Consider the following 18597-nt stretch of genomic DNA (forward strand, 5'->3'; position numbering starts at 1 on the left):
TCAACTCCAAACAATATATTTTAACATCTGCACGCAGAAGGCGGACGTGGTGGGTGTGCAGAGTCGCCGGGATGCGGGCTGGGCCCCGTCTCACGGCGCCACTTCCCGCGTGCCTAGCTGGGCCGCAGATCCTGCTGGGCTTCCGTTAGCTTCTGGATGAGATAGCGCTTGTCACGACTTTCCTGGAAAAAGGCCATGAGCTGGAAAGTGCATCTCATACACGTGGGGACAGGTGGCACGACTTCCGCACTTCAGCCGAGACCTGCCAGGCTCGGGGCTAAGGATTCCAACCACGGGACCCCGGCAGTGACCTCCAACCTGGCCTGCCCCTTGCACCCCGCCCCCGGGCCACATGGGAGTGCTTCAAAGGTGCACCTGACTCCTGTGTAACACTCTCCAGTGGGTTCCACCCCGGGGCCTCGCGACGACTCTGGCTGGGGCTGTCATAGCTTCTTGCTTCTGCCCGCTGCCTCCCACCCTTCCAGCCACACCAGCCCCTTCCCTCCTGTCCCCCCCGGAAGAGCCCACCTCACTCCAGAACCATCCTTCCCGCCTCTTAACTCTCACTGCTCACGAGAGCCGCTTTTGCCATTCAAGTCTCAGCTCCAAGGTCACCCGCCTGGCACTGGCAGCTACGGCGACCGGCATGGATCCGATTTGACTATTTAGCACTTCCCCCCAAGAGGCTGGCCTCCTCACCAGGGACAGCTGCTCTCGGAGCTGGTCTACCACTCGCTTGTGTGCTCCGGCTAAGGCGATGAAGTAAAACATCACGAGGCTACAAGACAAGACAGATGGGGCGTCAGCTGGTCCCACTTTGAAAGTCTCCAGAGAAACAACTCAACAGCTTTGCCTTGAGAAAGTGAGCAAGGGGTGGGCATTTCGCTCCCATCCCTTAAAGAGGTGCCTGGGTTTGAGTCCTGATCAGCTTCCTGCTAACATGGCTCAGGAACAGGAGTCCCTGCCACCCATGTGGGATACCTGGATTGAGCTCTGAGCTCCTGGCTTTGTCCAGGCCCAGCCTGGGTTACTGTGGCCATTTGGGGGAGTAAACCAATGGATAGAAGATCTCAGTCTGTCTCTCTGCCTTTCAAGTAAAATGAAAATAAATAGATTTAAATACATATATTTTTTCTTAGGAAAAAAAATAAACACCCTCATCTTTTCCAAGCAGAAGGGACCAGGCCCAGTCACAGGAAGTTTTATTTGGAAGGGCGGCAGACCTGACTTAGGCCTCTCTGGCCTCAGTTTCTGCATCTGTAAAATAGGGTTAGCAGAGCAAAACCTACTGCTAGCAACCTGAGAGAAATATTAACACTGGGGACAAGTATAAGGAGGGCAAGCCCTGCAAGATGACAGCAGGTGGCCTCATTTAATGACAGGGATTTGGTTTCTTGTGCAATCTCTCCAGACAGGGCTGGGGAAATGAGGACTAAGTAACCTGGAAGTTTCTAGAATCACTGATGGCAACACTATTCTGCAAGCCCCTGCAAGCCCCGGGACAATGGCCTTCAGTGAAGTCGGAGTAGGAGACCATAATGGCCACCAGGTGGCGCCAGCCCAAACACAGCCAGGGGAACCCAGGAGGATGGAGCAATTAGGGTGCAGCCGGGAACCTGCGACCCCAAGTCGCTTTATTAACCTGCTGTTTCATGGGTGAAACTTTCGGAGGCTCACTACTTGCCTTCCAGTGTAATAAATTACATCAGAGTGACTGGGATGGTTTCATGAGTCAGCATATATTACAGCACACTCCATCAACCCCAGCTGTTCACAGCTTCTCAGCGGGACAACCAGGGTTCAGGCGCCCGTCCCCGACCTGGTGCTCTTCCCTCTAGCCCAGGAACCTGCTCCTTTTCCACAGACCAAGAGCGTCTGAATAAGCAGTCACACAAGTTACTGGGAAGGTGTATTAAGCGTTCATAATCTTTTGCCCCAAAGTACACTTGTGTTTTAACTCCATTCCTCATGGTCTTTTTGAAGTCCCCTTGTATTGATCACAGGCAACATTTTGTTGGGTTTTAATAAGCCACGCCTTAGACCAGGTTCTTTATATGTGGGGTCTTTCTAAACCTACTCCGTGACTCCCCGGGAGACTGTCGTGCCCATTTTACAGACAGGACATTGAGGCTCAGGGGCACCCACATGCCCGATGGGGATACCGGCCAGGGTCCCGGCAGTTCTCACTCACCAAATGATGATAAAGAAAGGCACAGCGAAGGCTTCCGACGTGACGCCGTGGACCAAGGACTGCAGCGAGCTGGGGAAGGTGCTCACCGTGGTGGGGATGACCGCCCACGTGGTGTTGTAGTTGGTGAAGGGCCCGCAGGCTTTCGAGGAAGGGATACTGTCCGAGAGAGAGCAGGGGCTCAGCACAGGCGGAGCGCCCCCCTCTGCCCATCCAGAATGCAGCGGTAACAATGGCCTGCCAGGATCTGACTTCCAGAACCTTCTGGAATATTCTGGTCGAGAATGCTTGCGCTGGGGCCGGCGCTGTGGTGCAGCAGGTTAAGTCACCACCTGCAATGCTGGCATCCCATATGGAACACGGGTTCGAGTCCCTTGGGGAGTGAACCAGCAGACAGAATCTCTGTCTCTTGGTAGCTCTTTCAAATAAGTCAGTCTTTAAAAAACGGCCCCTGAGAGGAAATGTCCCAGAATACAGCTCCTATTTACCGTGTCATGCTGATCGTCAGAGGTATGATCGCCAAGCAGAGCCCGATCAACAGCACCAGCAGGAAGAAGAAGTTGGAATTGGATGCTCGGAACTGCCTGGGGGAGGGTCTGCACGTGTACAGAAGACTCAGCTGGGCGAGAAAAGGCAAGAACAACCCAAGAACAGTGAGTCCAGCTCCTGGGGCAACCGTGGCTCTGCTCACAATCCCTCCTTCCTGCTACTGTGCCTGCGGTGGCAGGGGGCGCAGCCGGTGACGGCTCACAGAGCGGGGTCCCTGCCACCCACGCGGGAGGCCTGGATCGGGTTCCCATCTCCGGGCTTCAGCTTCAGCCCTGGTCCAGTCCTAGCCATTGCAGGATTTGGGGAGCAGGTGGAATTCCCCCTCCTGCCCCGCCCCTTGCCACCCCACTGAGGACTCAATACATATTTAAAAGAAGGAAGAAAGGGATGCACCCCCTCCCCTGCCTCTCTCCTTACCTCCTTCACATAAAAGATGATAATGAATTTCAAGGTCGCGATGGCTGGGAGAAGGGGTGAGAAGAAGGCTCCGATCCAGCAGATGGTCTGCCCGTACACGATGCCCAGCACGTTATCGGGAATGGCAAACTCCTGCTGCCCCCAGCACTGGATCAGCTTCCAGGAGGAGCAGTAGGTCACCAGGAGCCTGGAGCACACGGCACAGCTGTGAGCTCAGATGGCTCAGATGGCCGCAGAACCACGCCCACTCACATGCCTGTCCCCACTAAACGGGCTGCTCCCAGGTCTTGTAAGAAAGCATCTAAGGGTCCATCTCCGATATAAAATGTTACATGGAAAGCTACTTGTCCGTGGATGTAACTGGCTTATACAAGCAGGTTGCCGACTTAGCAATGGCAACGTTCAAGTACCTGCGGTGTCACTGGGCAAACAGGACATTATGACATTATGAAGGGGCCAACTTGTAGAAGGGAGCAAAGATATCAATGTTGAAAAACAGAAACTTGTGGCATAGCGGGTAAAGCCGCTGCCCACAGCGCCAGCATCCCATATGGGCACTGGTTCGAGTCCTGGCTGCTCCACTTCTGATCTAGCTCCTTGCTAATGCTCCTGGGAAAGAAGCAGAAGTGTTTGGGCTCCTGCCACCCATGTGGGAGACTGGGATGGAGCTCCAGGCTCCTGGTTTCAGTCTGGCCCAGCCCCGGCCATTGCAGCCATTTGGGGAATAAGCCAACAGATGGACGATTTCTTTCTCTCTGTCTCTTCCTCTTTCTTAACTCTGCCTTTCAAATAAATAAAGTAAACTTAAAAAAAAAAAAGATACTCAACTTGTACTTTTAAAAATAAATAAACAAATTTAAAAATAAATTTTAAATATCTAAATTATAGGGGCCGGTGCTGTGGCATAGCGGGTGAAGCTGCCGCCTATAGTGCTGGCATCCCATATGGGCTGCTCCACTTCCAATCCAGCTCTCTGCTTTGGCCTGGGAAAGCAGTGGAAGATGGCCCAAGTGCTTGGGTCCCTGCACCCATGTGGGATATCTGGAGAAAGCTCCTGGCTCCTGGCTTCGGATCGGCGCAGCTCCAGCCGTTGTGGCCATCTGATGAGTGAACCAGTGGATAGAAGACCTCTCTCTCTCTCTCTCTGCCTCTCCTTCTCTCTCTGTGTAACTCTGACTTTCAAATAAATAAATCAAGAAATCTTTAAAAAAATACCTAATTATAAAAATAACCTCATGTTAATCTCCTATTGGTAGAAATTTTTAAAACAGAAGTTTCCTTTTTAATGCTTGCTTTTAAGGGTTCATTGGACATCTGGTCTGAGCCCAGCTCACTTGTCTGTGGGGCTGAAAAATTGCCTCAAGGAACACAGGGATTCCCTCCAGAGCCCGGGAGATGCCAAGAATGGTAACGAAAATGACAACACAGTAGTAGCAGCTGCATGGTGACTGTGGACCTTTAGCTGAGCTACACAGCACCGTTTTATTTAATCCTTGCAACAAGGCTATGAGTTGGGCCCTGCCATTATCCCTCTTCCACAGGTCAACAAAGAGACATTGAGGGACCAGTGCTGTAGTGCAGTGGGTTCAGGCGTCACCTGAGACACCAGCATCGCATTTGAATGCCACTTCAATTCCCAGCTGCTTTACCTGCAATCCAGCTCCCTGCCAATGCACCTGGGAAGACAGCGGAGGGCAGCCCAAACGCTGGGGCCCTGCACCCACACAGGAGACCCAGGTGGAATTCCAGGGTCCTGGCTTTCTGATGCAGCCATTTAGAAAGTGAACCGGCAGGTAGAAGATCTCTCTCTCTCTCTCTCTTTCTCTGTAACTCTGCCTTTCAAATAAATGATCTCTTTTTAAAAAAAAGAAAGCAAACAAGCACCAAATATAACTAAGTTGCCCAAGTTCAGGTGACTGGCAAATGACAGTGCTGGGACAGAAAATGTGGCATCCACACCATGGGGCTGACAGCCTGGAGCTGCCGGGAAGTCAGAGGCTGGCAGTGGATTCTTGGGGCTGTGGAGTCACCAAGCACCTTGTGGGAGTGGCTGGGAGGGCAGCAACCAGCCCCGGGGGGAAGCAGGGCAGAGGGGCACCCCTCACACTCACTTTCTCGGGAAGTCCACAAAGAGCGTCACCGCCAAGATGATGATGAAGTCGAAGATCATCAGCTTGTACATTTCCTGCCCGACCTGGGTCTCCCAGCACTGAGAGCAAAGACAGTGAGAGAAACGGAGAGACCCTCCTGGGGGCAGAGGAAGCCAGGTCCCTGGGGCCCTTCCAACTCCACCCCCTCCACCACGCCCACCTCCGGAGCCTGCGGTCTCTGGTGAGGGCACTGACTGATGCACCTGTGAGCTCCGTGCAGAGGGAGCCACTGGGACAGCTGTGCTCCCCTCCCAAGTGGTCAGCCCACCCCTGCAGCTCACCGGGTAGAGTTTCTGGTTGTAGCCACAGAGCTCACAGGGGCCGTTGTCACAGGAGGTAATTTTGGAGCCCAGCGTGAACACCAGCACGCAGATGGTGGCCATTCGCATAAAGACGCACCTGCAGGGGAGACGGTGGGGCCGGAGCCGGTCCTCAGGGCAAGCTGGCAGAGGCCCAAGCCGCCATTCTCAAAAGCAGACCCACAGACGGACACAGAGCAAAGGAAGTGCTTGGGCCATCTCCCACTGCTGTCCTGGGTGATCAGCAGAGAGCTGGATTGGAAGAGGAGTGGCTAGGACACAAGCCAGTACTGGTATGGGATGCTGGCTACCCACCAGGCCACAGCGCCAGCTCCAACCCTGCATCCCATATCAAAGGGTCTGGGATATAGTCCTGGCTCTGCTTCCAATCCAGCTTCCTGCCAATGTACCCCGTGGGAGGCATCAAGTGATGGCTCAAGTACTTGGGCCCATGCCACATGGAGTTTCTGGCTCTGAGCTTCAACCTGGCCCAGCTCTGGCTATTGCAGCCATCTGGGGAGTAAACCAGCAGATGGAAGACCTCTCTGCCTGTCTCTTCCTCTGTCACTCTGCCTTCCTAATAAATACTTTTTTAAAAAAAGATTTACTTATTTACTTGAAAGTCAGAGTTATACAGACAGAGGAGAGGCAGAGAGAGAGAGAGAGAGGGAGGGAGGGAGGGGTCTTCCAACCAATGGTTCACTCCCCAGTTAGCCTCAATGGCCGGAGCTGTGCCGACTGGAAGCCAGAAGCCAGGAGCCAGGAGCTTCTTCCGGGTCTCCCACGTGGATGCAGAGTCCCAAGGACCTGGGCCATCTTCTGCTGCTTTCCCAGGCCACAGCAGAGAGCTGGATTGGAAGTGGAGCAGCCGGGTCTCAAACTGGTGACCATATGGGATGCCAGTGCTTCAGGCCAGGGTGTCAACGCGCTGCGCCACAGTGCTGGCCCCACAGATACTTTTGAAATGGAGACAGGCCGATTTTTTTTTTTTTTTTTTTTAAGATTTGATTTATTTATTTGAGAAGTAGAGTTACAAAGGGAGAGAGATAGAAAGGTCTTCCATATACTGGTTCACTCCCCAAATGGCTGCAATGGCCAGAGCTGAGCCCATCCAAAGTCAGAAGCTAGGAGCTTCTTCTAGGTATCCCAAGTGAGTGCAGGGACCCAAGCCATTGGGCCATCTTTCACTGCTTTTCCAGGCCATAAGCAGAGAGCTGGATCAGAAGTGGAGCAGTCATGGGCCGGCATCCCATATGGGCACCGGTTCTAGTCCGGTTGCTCCTCTTCCAGTCTAGCTCTCTGCTGTGGCCTGGGAAGGCAGTGATGGCCCAAGTGCTTGGGCTCCTGCACCCGCATGGGAGACCAGCAAGAAGCACCTGGCTTCTGGCTTTGCATTGGCACAGTGTGCCAGCCATGGCAGCCATTTTGGGGGTGAAGCAACGGAAGGAAGACCTTTCTCTCTGTGTCTCTCTCTCACTGTCTAACTCCGCCTGTTAAATAAAAAAAAAAAAAAAAAAAAAAGAAGTGGAGCAGTCAGGACATGAACCGGCACCCTTGTGGGATGGATGCTGGAGCCGCAAGTGGAGGCTTAGCCGGCCCCCAGGCCAATTCTTGAAAGAATAAAATGGACCACAGAGACGTAACAACAAGTGGATCTTGTTTAGAGCCTGATTTGAACAAACCAGTCTCAGGTGGCTGTCTGCAACTCCGTCAGGGAGACAGACTCAACTTCCTAAAGTGCGATGATGCTTATGTCAAAACAGAAACAGTCCCTTGGTGCGTACAGATCCCGTGAGGTGCTGACAGGTGCAAGGACATGTGGCTGGGAATGTGCTTAAAATAGTCCAGCAAAGGTCAGGTAACGGATGAAACAAGATCGGCCAAACGCTGGGAACAGTTCCAACTAGGGGACGGGTGCGTGGGGCTCCATTATACGATTTGTGCTCTTTGGAAATTTCCAAAACCGGAAGCTTAAAAAAAAGAGATATGCAAATTCGGGCATCTGAGAGGCAGAAAGAAAACTCTAGTTCCACACAATCCCCACCTGGCCCTCTTGGCTCATTTGTGTGAACTCCCTGGGCTTGCCTTACACTTACCATCTCTGACATCTTTGAGCGACACCTCCTCCTTGGGCCCCCTCCTACGCCCTCAGCTGTCACTGTGACCACAGTGTTAATACTGACAAATCTGCTTGCACAGACTCCGCTTGGTCCTGGGGCTCATCTGAATGTTGGCTCAGCGGGACACGGTGCCATAATTGATTAGCAATGTCTGCCATGGGCAAGGAAGCGAGGAGGTGCATGCTTGGCATGCCTGCCACTCCAGAGTTGGGCGTTACCTGAGAATCGTCAGCCGGATCTCAAATCCCGGGGAGTAATCCTCATAGTGGATGATCCTGGCAAAGATCATGGGGGTGATGAAATTGGCCAGCGTGATCACAATAGACGGCAGGTACAATATCAAGAGGTTCTCTCCAAAAACCATCTTGTCAATTTCCTGAGCGGACAGCAAAACATATTGGTCAGCAGTGTAACAAGGGAGGTTGCAACACAAACGGGATGAGCAGGAGGGTACTCAACTGCGCCTGTCTACAAACACACACAACCTATTTCTCATTCAGTGTGGACCCTGAACATACACCATCTCTTCCCTCTTCCCTCCAAACAGGACTGTGTCACTGCCTGGAAGAGCGGTACTGAGCTCTGTCGGATTTATGAAGGTGAAGAATAAAAACATCCATGTGTCCTCTAGGAATGGGGATTTAATATATCCTCAGGGATGTGGTACCAAAGGCTTTGTAATGGCCACTCTCTTGTTTCTTGGAACAGACTATTATCTAGCTGAGGCCGTCCGGTGGGGCAGGGGGTCTCAGGGTCCCCTACATGTAGGTAGAATGCTATGTACAGGCTCCACTTTTTCACTCTGGAATGATGATGTGTCCAGGTGTCCATTCCAGGGATCTTAATGGCCATGGAGGTGGACAGGATGACAGGGCAGAGTCCCTCCCCTCCCCGACCCGCGACACTATCCAAGATAAAAACTAAACTTCCTGGCCTTCCCGTGGCTAGGGACAGCCAGGTGACTACATTCTGGCCAAGGAAATGTTTTAAGTCGACCTCCAGGTTCTTCAAGAAGAGGAGAAGGGACCGGCGCTGTGGCGCAGTAAATTAACGCCCTGGCCTGAAGCACCGGCATCTCATGTAGGCGCTGGTTTGAGACCCGGCTGCTCCACTTCTGATCCAGCTCTCTGCTGTGGCCTGGGAAAGCAGTGGAAGATGGCCCAAGTCCCTGGGCCCCTGCACCCATGTGGGAGACCCAGAGGAAGCTCCTGGCTTCAGATTGGCACCGCTCCGGCCATTGTGGCCATTTGGGGAGTGAACCAGTAGATGTCTCTCTCTCTGCCTCTCTGTAACGCTGCCTTTCAAACAAATAAATAAATCTCTCTCTAAAAAAAAAAAAAAAAAGTGGAAAGTGACACCTCTCATTTGCAGCCAAACTTACGTCCGCGTATGTCAATAAAACCATGAGGATACCTGCTTCACTGGCGTACTGTGCTACGAGTGGAACGTCCAGCCAGAGGAGAAATTAAACAGACGCAGGTGGAGGACTTACCTTCTTCATGTGCTCCTGCGAGAATATAGTGGCTATATAGATCGCATAAAAGCACGCGGCTAAAACGGCCAGAACAATGCAGTTCAGAAACAGTCTCAGCGAGTAAATGCGAATCGTTTCCTCTGAGGTCCTTCCTGCGATTTTCTGCCGTATTCGTTCTTCCTCCAGATCTGCCTGACGACCAAAGAAAAAGCATTTGTGAGCACTGGAGCAGGGGGCATCTGGGCTTAGAAGCTGTGACACCTTCCCACCACAGCTAACATTAAATACTCGTCTCACCCAAGACACCATCCCATACTGAGCCCACTTGAGGGTTTTCGTTTTGTTTTTGTCTTGCCTACTAAAGGTCTAAGTCAAGGTAGAATCTCCTACGTAAAACTGCAATGCACATTTGCAATAAAAATGAACATACAAATCTAATCTACTTATGACACTGCTTACATATAATATGTGCTACTTCATTACTCAGCATATAGGTGGATACAGGTTTTTTTAAAAAATAAAAATAAAAAATAGTCTTTTTTAAAAAGACTTTTATTTATTTGGGGCCGGCACTGTGGCTTAGTAGGCTAAGCCTCTGCCTGAGGTGCTGGCATCCCATGTGGGTACTGCTTTGAGTCCTGGCTGCTCCTCTTCTGATCCAGCTCTCTGCTTATGCACCTGGGAAGGCAATGGAAGATGGCCCAAGTGCTTGTGCCCTGACACCCATATGAGAGACCCAGAAGAAGCTCCTGGCTTCTGGCTTTGGATCAGCCCAACTCCAGCCATTGCAGCCATTTGGGGAGCAAACTAGCAGATGGAAGACCTTTCCCTTGTCTCTCCCTCTCTCTGTAACTCTCCCTCTCAAATAAATAAAGAAAATCTTAACAACAACAAAAAATATTTGGTTCATTTATTTGAAAGTCCAAGTTACGGGGCTGGGGGGAGGGAGGGAGAAAGGGAGGGAGGGAGAGAGAGAGAGAGAGATCTTCCATCCATTGGTTCACTCCCCAGATGGTGACAGTGACCAGGGCTGAGCCAGGTGAAAGCCAGGAGCCAGAAGCTTCCTCTGGGTCTCCCACGTGGGTGGTAGGGACCCAAGTACATGGCCAATCTGCTGCTGCATTTTCCCCAGGCCATTAGCAGGGAGCTGGATCACAAGCGGAACAGCCAGGACACAAACCAGCGCCTATATAAGATGCTGGTGTTGCAGGCGGCAGCTTTACCCACTCTGCCATAATGCCCACTCCGGATACAGGTTTTTTTTAACCCAGTTTGGTAGGCACTGTTTTTAACAGGAGAATGTGACCTGTTCCTATTTGGGGTAAGTAATAATATATTTGATTTGCTCCCTCCCACCTTTCTTTATAAAGCCGATTTGGTTATTCCTCCTTTTGGGCAGATCTGCTCAGGATGCTGTCTGGTGCTCCCTCTCTCCTTGTTCATTTGGAAACTCGCTTGTACTTTCTCATATTCTCTCCTCTCTACCCTACCATCCTAGCCTGGCCTCCTTAGACCCCGTCTCCCGGTTCTCATCAGGTTGAAGAATAACAATGTAAGGTAGCAGGAAGCAGGTGGAAGACTCATCTCCCCCCACCCACGGAGCCCCCCAACTCCCTTCCCAGCCCCAACTCCTTAGCACCACTGCTTGGGCTCAAGGTACCAACCCCAATACCTGCTGCAGAGAGCACTTGACAACTACCTAGAGGAAACGTGTGAAGCCCAGAGGACAGCCCTGTCCCCGCCTAGCACCTTTGCAAGCTGCCCACTCAGCCTCCCTGGGCGCCGTCCTGCTGGGGGGGGGGGGGGCCTGCCGGGTGCAGAGCCAGCCACACTCACTCGGAGCTCATACCGCAAGCTGCTGTGCTTCAGGTCTGCGGTGCTGCGGTTGGTGATGCAGAAGTCCCAGCCGGCGAAGATCTTGTTGCAGTAGCTCTGGAAGTGCTCCTCGCTGCGGATCAGGTTGATCTTGAATCCTTCCACCGACCTGAGCCCAAAACACGCGTATTCCACTTACAAGAACCACCACCAAATACAGGCCCGTGAGCTCCCTCTGCCTAACATGGGACGAGTTAGACGCGGCTGTGTTTTCGGCCCATTTGGACACTGTCCCATTTTGGACCGTTTTAATATAAGTGGGGGCGGGGGCGCGTTTGGCCTCGTGGTTAAGCTGCTGGCTGAGACACTGTGTCACGTGTCACAGTGCCCACTTCTGGCTCCTGATTCAGTTTCTTGCTGATGTAGACAGGCCCTGGGTGGCAGCAGTGCTGGCTTAAGTCATCAGGCTCCTGTCACCCAGGGGAACACCTGGACTGAGTGCCTGGCTCCCAGCTTCCTCAGCCCACGCCCAGCCATGGCAGGCATTTGGGGGGTGAACCAGTGAACGGGAACTCTCTCATTCTTTCTATCTGTCTTCCTCTCTTTCTAAGCCTCTCAAATAAATAAGTAAACATTAAAAAAAAAAAAAAAGCATTTGTTACCACTGAGCAGGTACCTCATTGCTAAAAGTCATTTCCCTTTCCCACGCAGCAACGTGGATCACAGCTGGAATAAAATCCAAACTCTACAACAGCCTGGAGACCCTGCAGGATCCGGCTCTGCCATCTTCTTCCCATATGACTGCACTGCTGTTACTACACTGGCGTTCTGTCATCAAATCCTGCCTCAGGGCCTTTGCACATGGCAGTTTCCACCACCCTCTCCATACATGGTTCTTCCCAACTCCGCTGGCTCCTTCCCAACCTCCAGGCTTCAGCTCAAATATCCCCCTAGTCCACAGCTCTTCATCCCCCGTCCAGAATGACAAACCCCCCACTTCACGTCATTCCTCTTTGTTTCTTTTATAGCAACCAATCCGATCTGCAAATTTTTTATTTATTTTTTTCTAGCTTGCAGCCCTTCCTCTTAGCAAATTTCAGATTCTTTGAGGGCAGATACTCTAGCTGTCTGGCACCTTGCTATCCCGAATGCCTGGAACATAACACGGCCAACATACAAGTGAATGAACTAACAACTTAAGCAGTAAATTAGATATTCAGGGGGCACCTGTTCAGGCCAGATGGAGTTCTATTGCATACTTCATAAACTATTCATTCAAGTGCCCTTGTGGAAAAATAAGCACCCTGGAACCTGATGGTATTAAATCAGCAATGTAGACGAAACAGGTTGCTTTTAGGATTCGCTAGTGAGGCTTTGTGAAGACAGCAGGGCTGGAAGGAATCGCTCTGCACTCTGCCCTTTAGCCGAGGGTCACGGTGAAGAATTTCTATCAAAACCACCTCAGCTGCATTCCCCAAATGCAGATCCCCAAACACTTGTACGCCCTGGGACGCCAACTTCAGCAGGTTTCAAGTGCCGTCCAGAAATTCCGTGTTCTATGAAGCTCACGGTGATCCGCCCCAGCTGGAAATCTCAGATTTTTTCAGGCTACACCTACATTTCACACACAAAGAAGCTTGGACCCAGAAAAGACCGTTCCCCTGGACCCAGAGAGCTGGGTGGGGGATCTAATGCGCTCAGTGACCACTCCCTGGGAAACTCAAAGCTGCAACCCAGCTCCCAAATCCTGGCTGAATCACAAATCCCTCCCAGGAAGCTCCCACCCCAGGATCCCGCTCATCCTCGGGGAAATGGCTCCCAGAAGCCCCCTGACCTGCACTCGGCCCCAGCCGTCCGGGGTAATTAGAAGAGAAGGCGCCGTCAGAACAAACTAAACTTTACCTTTTCACGATCCACAGAAGGCTCAGGGCCAGGTAGGCAATGGTGCTTAACAAATACGCCAGGGGCAGGTCATAGGTGAAGTTCTGAAATTTCACCCCGTCAATGGTGTAGTGTCCATAAAAGAGGCTGGTCTCCTCCAAGAAACCCTGAAACAAAGTCAGGGGCACGCAGGTGGGCTGGTCCGCTCACTGCGGGAAACCAGCAGAGCGGTCCCGCCTCGAGGAACTCATAGCACAGTGGCCTGGTACATCCCTGTACCCCTGGCCCACAGGGGAGGATCCCTCAGTGACCGGGAGTAAGGCACTGATCGAACCTGAGCACGACAAAAACCCAGGAGGAAAACCCAAAGCTACAATTGAGAAAAACAATTCCACGCATAGCATCAGAACAAAACACTTGGGATTCGACTGAAACAGAGGAGTGCAAGTTATACCTGAAAACTACAAATCATTGCTGAAAAAAAAAAAAAAAAGATGATGTACATAAACGGGAAAACATCCCACGGTCATGGGTCAGTGGGTCTACAGATTCAACAGAATCGCAACTGGCTTCTATGTGGAAACCGACAAGCAGATCCCAAGATCCATATGGAATCGCAAGGGAGTCAGAAAAGCTGAAATGACTTTAGAAAAGAAGAAGGAAGTTGGGGCACTCAGATCCCAGCTGCAAAACAGTAACCAAGTGTGGTTGTGGCACAAGAACAGACCAGGGGGAAAGAACTGGTAAGTAAGTGACAGAGAGAAAGGTCTTCCTTCCGCTGGTTCACCCCTCAAACGGCCGCTATAGCTGGCGCGCTGCGCTGATCTGAAGCCAGGAGCCAGGTGCTTCCTCCTGGTCTCCCATGCGGGTGCAGGGCCCAAGCACTTGGGCCATCCTCCACTGTACTCCCGGGCCACAGCAGAGAGCTGGACTGGAAGAGGAGCAACCGGGACAGAATCCGGTGCCCCGACAGGGACTAGAACCCGGGATGCCGGCACCGCAGGTGGAGGATTAGCCTAGTGAGCCACAGCGCCGGCCATAAGGGAAACGGTCTTTCAACAAATATGCTGACACCATGCAAAAGAAGCTGGACCCTGACGTCACATCACAAACATCAGCTTAGGGGTTGGCTTGGGGTACAGCAGGTTAAGCTGCTGCTGGGGGTTGGCTCCACTGCACACTACAGTGTTGGTCTGGGTCTTGGCTTCTGTCATCCAGCTCCCTGCTACTGCTCCAGGGAAGGCAGCAGATGATGGCCCAAGAGCTTGGCTCCCTAACACCCATGTGGGAGACCTGGATGAAGCTGCAGGCTCCCGGCTTTAGCCTGGTCCATCCCTGGAATGAACCAGTGGATAGATCACTCTCTCTGTCTCACTCTCTGTCTTTTTGCCTTTCAAATAATGTGAAAACAATAAAATTTTTAAAACACAATGAGCTATGACATTACCAGACTAGGATGGCTGCCATTGAAAAGCCAGGTAACAACAAGGGTTGACAAGGCTATGCAGGGAGCAGAGCTCGCACAGAACGCTGGTGGCAATGTAAAATTGTGCAGTCAGTTTGGAACAGTCTGGAGATTCCTCAGAAAGCTCGACATGGGATTACAATGTAACCCAGCAATTCTATTCACAACCAGAAACTTCTTTCGTGGGATGTAAACTACAGAAATAGGGCTGGGGTGGGCATCAGGGCACAATGGGTTAAGCCTCCACTTGGGACGCCCACACATGTATCAGAGTGCTGGTTCAAGTCCCAGCTCCTCTGCTTCCAATCCAGCTTCTTGCTAATACATCCCTATAGGCAGCAGGTGACGGTGCAAGCGCTTGGGGCCCTGACGGAGGAAGTTCCAGGCTCCTGGCTTCAGCCTGATCACTCTTGGCTACTAAAGGCATCTGGGAAGTAAACCAGTGGATGGAAGATCTCTCTCTCTCTCTCTCTCTCTCTGCCTTTCAAGTAGATGAAAAATAAACATATAACCCCGCCCCCCACAAACGAAAGGCAGGAAGGGAGGGAGGAAGCGAGGGAGGGAGGGAGGAAGGGAGGGAGGAAGGAAGGAAGCTAACAATTTGGGGATTTGATCCGGCTTTGCCATCAGCAGCGATGTGACCTTCCGTGAGTCACTCAATGTCACGTCTCATTTGCCTAGTTTCAGTTTTCTCACAGCGCGGTGGACATGTGAACTCACCTGACAATTTTCCTGTGTTGTGTTGTGGTTAAAAATGACAACAAGATGTAAAGGTATCTTTTCTACATCAAATGCAGTGGACAAATGAAAAGCTTTCTACTTATCTATTCAGATAAAGTAGGAGTTCAATGACATGGCATTTTAATGCCAGCAATTTTTAAAAAGAATGCTTTAGTGTTTCTCTCTTTCTCCCTCTCTCTCTCCCTTTTTTTTTTTTTTTTTTTTTTTAAGATGTATTAACTTCTTTGAAAGGTAGGGTGACAGAGAGAGATCGTTCATTTGCTAGTTCATTCCCCAAATGCTAAAACAGATGTGGCTGGGCCAGGCCAAAGCCAAGAGCCCAGAACTCCAACCAGGTCTCTCACATGGGTGGCAGGGACCTAAGTGCTTGAGCCATCATCTGCTGCCTTCCCAGGTGCATTAGCAGGGAGCTGGATCAGAAGTGGGGTAGCCAGCATTCGAATTAGCACTGCATATGAGATGCCAGCATTGAAAGCAGTGGCTTGGCCGGCGCCATGGCTCACTAGGCTAATCCTCTGCCTGCGGCACCAGCACACTGGGTTCTAGTCCTGGTCGGGGCGCTGGATTCTGTCCCAGTTGCTCCTCTTCCAGTCCAGCTCTCTGCTGTGGCCCGGGAGTGCAGTGGAGGATGGCCCAAGTGCTTGTGCCCTGCACCTGCATGGGAGACTAGGATAAGTACCTGGTTCCTGGCTTTGGATCAGCGCAGCACGCCGGCTGCAATGGCCATTGGAGGGGGGGGTGAACCAACGGCAAAGGAAGACCTTTCTCTCTGTCTCTCTCACTGTCCACTCTGCCTTTCAAAAAAAAAGCCATAGTTTTCATCCACACAGTCTAGGTTTTTCAGTGCCAGAGAAATAAATTCTCCATGGTTCCCTGTCACTCACTTCTCTCTGTGGGAGAGCTCAGTATTTTACTGAAGGTCAACCTCAAGGTGGCAGAGACCAGGATGAGGCCAGTGGCGGAAAAAGACAAAGTGCATTTCCTTGTTCAGAACGGCAGGAAACACGCTGATGAGACAACGGCAAATGCGGTTCCTTTCCCTCCAGACACGCAGGGAACAGGTCTTTAAATCAACAAACACTTGGTACATGGAGGACCCAGGCAAAGGAGTGTGGGGAATACTTACAGTGCCAGAAAGCAGGTCTATGATGTAACTGTAAAAGTAAATCAGTCCCGAACTGCTTATGGGATACAACGTGCACTGTATGTCTGCAAAACACAGGAACACGGGTTGGATACAGTTTGACAATGTCTGTAATCGTATATCACAATTTGCGTTCCTGAGTGCATGTGAGTATATGCAGATGTGCCAGCTATGTGAGAGCTCTTTGAAAAGCTCGTGAGAAATGTATGTTACCTTTTAAAAATAGATTTTGTTTATTAGAAAGGCACAGAGAGGGAGAGAGATCTTCCACTCACTGGCTTACTCCCCAAATGCCCATGACAGCCAGGAGAAGCTGAGTGTCTTCCTGTGGCCAGTGAGATGGGGCAGAAGGTTCAGGAGACAGCACATATCTGTCATGGACCTTTCTCCCCTGGCCACAGGGACTACTGATGGTCCAGACCGAGGCTGCTCCACCAGCTTGGGCTCCAGGGAGTTGACTTTCAACCCATGATGGACATGAGTGAGAAACAAGTCTTACTGGACACCAGGAGTTCCGGGGTCATTTGTTCTGGCAGGTCCTAACTAACACAACCAAGAATCAGCATAAAGATTTGTAGCAAAGGAAGAGGTGTGGTTAGGTACCCCGTGCAGGGAACACTCACCACGGGAAACCAGGCCATTCACTCACCTGTGTCTTTGAAGGGAATGAGCACAAAAGTGCTATTGGTGATTTTGTATTTGGTGAGCAAGATTGGGAGCAAAACTAACGTAAAGATGATCAGAAATATCACCATATTCAGCAACACCAGGAACCGCAAGAAGGAGAAATAGGACTGAATCCCAGTGCCAAATTTCCCTGGAAAAGAGAAATTTGGACATCACTGACCAGGAGCATCGACACCCACCGAAAGCCGAAGGCGGAGCGATCCTGGTAAGGACAGAGAGGAAGAAAGACTTATTTTCCTACTGCTGACTTCCCACCTGCACTTCCCAGTGCCTCTACCTTTTCACAATCGGGATTTCACTGAGGATGGTTTGAGGGCAGGCTCACATCTAGCTGACTCAGCACCATCTGTTGACTGCCTTTTGGAATCAGGTGGTCACACAGGTATGAATCTTCCTGAACTCTATCCTGCTCCACGGTCTACTTGTCTATCTTTGCGCTAACATGAGACTGTCTTACTTACTAGAGATTTCTGATATGACCTGATACATGCTTTAGTATCCAAGGTATCCTTGGCTTTTTGCATTTCTTCATGAATTTGAGGCTTAGAGTATTAATTTTCCTATGCACACTCTGCGTGTACACACTCTGCAGATTCTGGCTGGGATTTTACATAAAACATCTGTATAATGCTGTCTTCTGATCTGTGAACATGGATACTTAGATCTTCAGCTTCTCTCAGTCAAATTTTATAGCATCCTGTGAAGATTTATTGCAATCTTTTTTCGACATACTCCTAGCTATTTGGCATTTTGGGGTACTACTATAAGTTGGATCATTTAAAAAATTCCTTTTTCTATATGTTTATTGCTGGTATATAGAAATACATTAATTTTATAAAGCCTAAATTTCAAGTTTGCCTTTTTTATTCGATACATATATATCATGTCATTTGTCTCTAAAAAATGACATTTTATTTCTTCCTTTCAATTAATTATCTCCCTCCTATTTTTTTTTCTTTAAAGATTCATTTATTTATTTGAAAGGCAGAGTTACAGACAGACAAGGAGAGGCAGAGACAGAGAAAGGTCTTCCATCTAGTGGTTTACTCCCCAAATGGCTGCAACGGCTGGAGCTGGGCCGATCCACTTGGGGAGGGAACCAGCAGATGGAAGATCTCTCTCTCTCCTCTCTCTCTCTCCCTCTCTCCCTCTTTCTCTGTAACTCTGATTTTTTAATTAAAAAGAAAGAAAGAAAGGAAGGAAGGAAGGAAGGAAGGAAGGAAGGAAGGAAGGAAGGAAGGAAGGAAGGAAGGAAGAAAAGGGCACCAACCCTCCACCAGGGAATGATGACGCGGCTGAGGATAGACAGGCAGCATGCTACAGGAGGGGCTGAGTGCTGGCCACAGGCAAAATATGTACCCTCTGAAAGTGAAGGCACTCACAATCGTTCTCTCTCTCTCTCTCTCTCTCTCTCTCTCTTAAAAAACCATTTACTTAACTGAGAGACAGAGAGAGCAGAAACACAGACAGAGAAAGCTCCCATCTGCTTGTTCACGCCTGCAAATGCCTCTAATGGCCAGAGCTGAACCAGGCTGAAGCTGGGTGCTTGGAACTCAGTCCAGGTGTCTCACATGGTGGCCAGGATCCCACCTGAGCCATCTTCACTGCCTCTCGGGGTCAGCATTTGCAGGAAGCTAAACTCAGGAGCCAGGAACCAAGCCCAGGCA

At 50.7% G+C, this 18597-nt stretch overlaps 1 protein-coding gene across 5 annotated transcripts in view; it reads right to left on the reverse strand.

Moving 5' to 3' along the window:
* Positions 1-18597, reverse strand: part of TMC7 (transmembrane channel like 7) — a 36622-nt gene continuing 18025 nt past the window's right edge. For 2 of the 5 annotated variants that reach the window (XM_051847469.2, XM_051847468.2), the window contains 13 exons: positions 16893-17060; positions 16226-16308; positions 12915-13060; positions 11034-11181; positions 9216-9389; positions 7942-8099; positions 5586-5703; positions 5266-5363; positions 3155-3341; positions 2677-2807; positions 2192-2347; positions 700-778; positions 1-182 (listed from right to left, as the gene is read on the reverse strand). In XM_051847469.2, coding sequence (XP_051703429.2) covers positions 114-182; positions 700-778; positions 2192-2347; positions 2677-2807; positions 3155-3341; positions 5266-5363; positions 5586-5703; positions 7942-8099; positions 9216-9389; positions 11034-11181; positions 12915-13060; positions 16226-16308; positions 16893-17060 — 1715 coding nt within the window. In that variant the 3' untranslated portion in view covers positions 1-113. Of the gene's footprint in view, positions 183-699; positions 779-2191; positions 2348-2676; positions 2808-3154; positions 3342-5265; positions 5704-7941; positions 8100-9215; positions 9390-11033; positions 11182-12914; positions 13061-16225; positions 16309-16892; positions 17061-18597 lie in introns of all 5 variants that reach the window. The other 3 variants (XM_070064779.1, XM_070064778.1, XM_070064780.1) reach the window with 2 other exon arrangements.

Source organism: Oryctolagus cuniculus, chromosome 19 (genome assembly GCF_964237555.1).
Source record: "Oryctolagus cuniculus chromosome 19, mOryCun1.1, whole genome shotgun sequence".
Lineage (NCBI taxonomy): Eukaryota > Metazoa > Chordata > Mammalia > Lagomorpha > Leporidae > Oryctolagus > Oryctolagus cuniculus.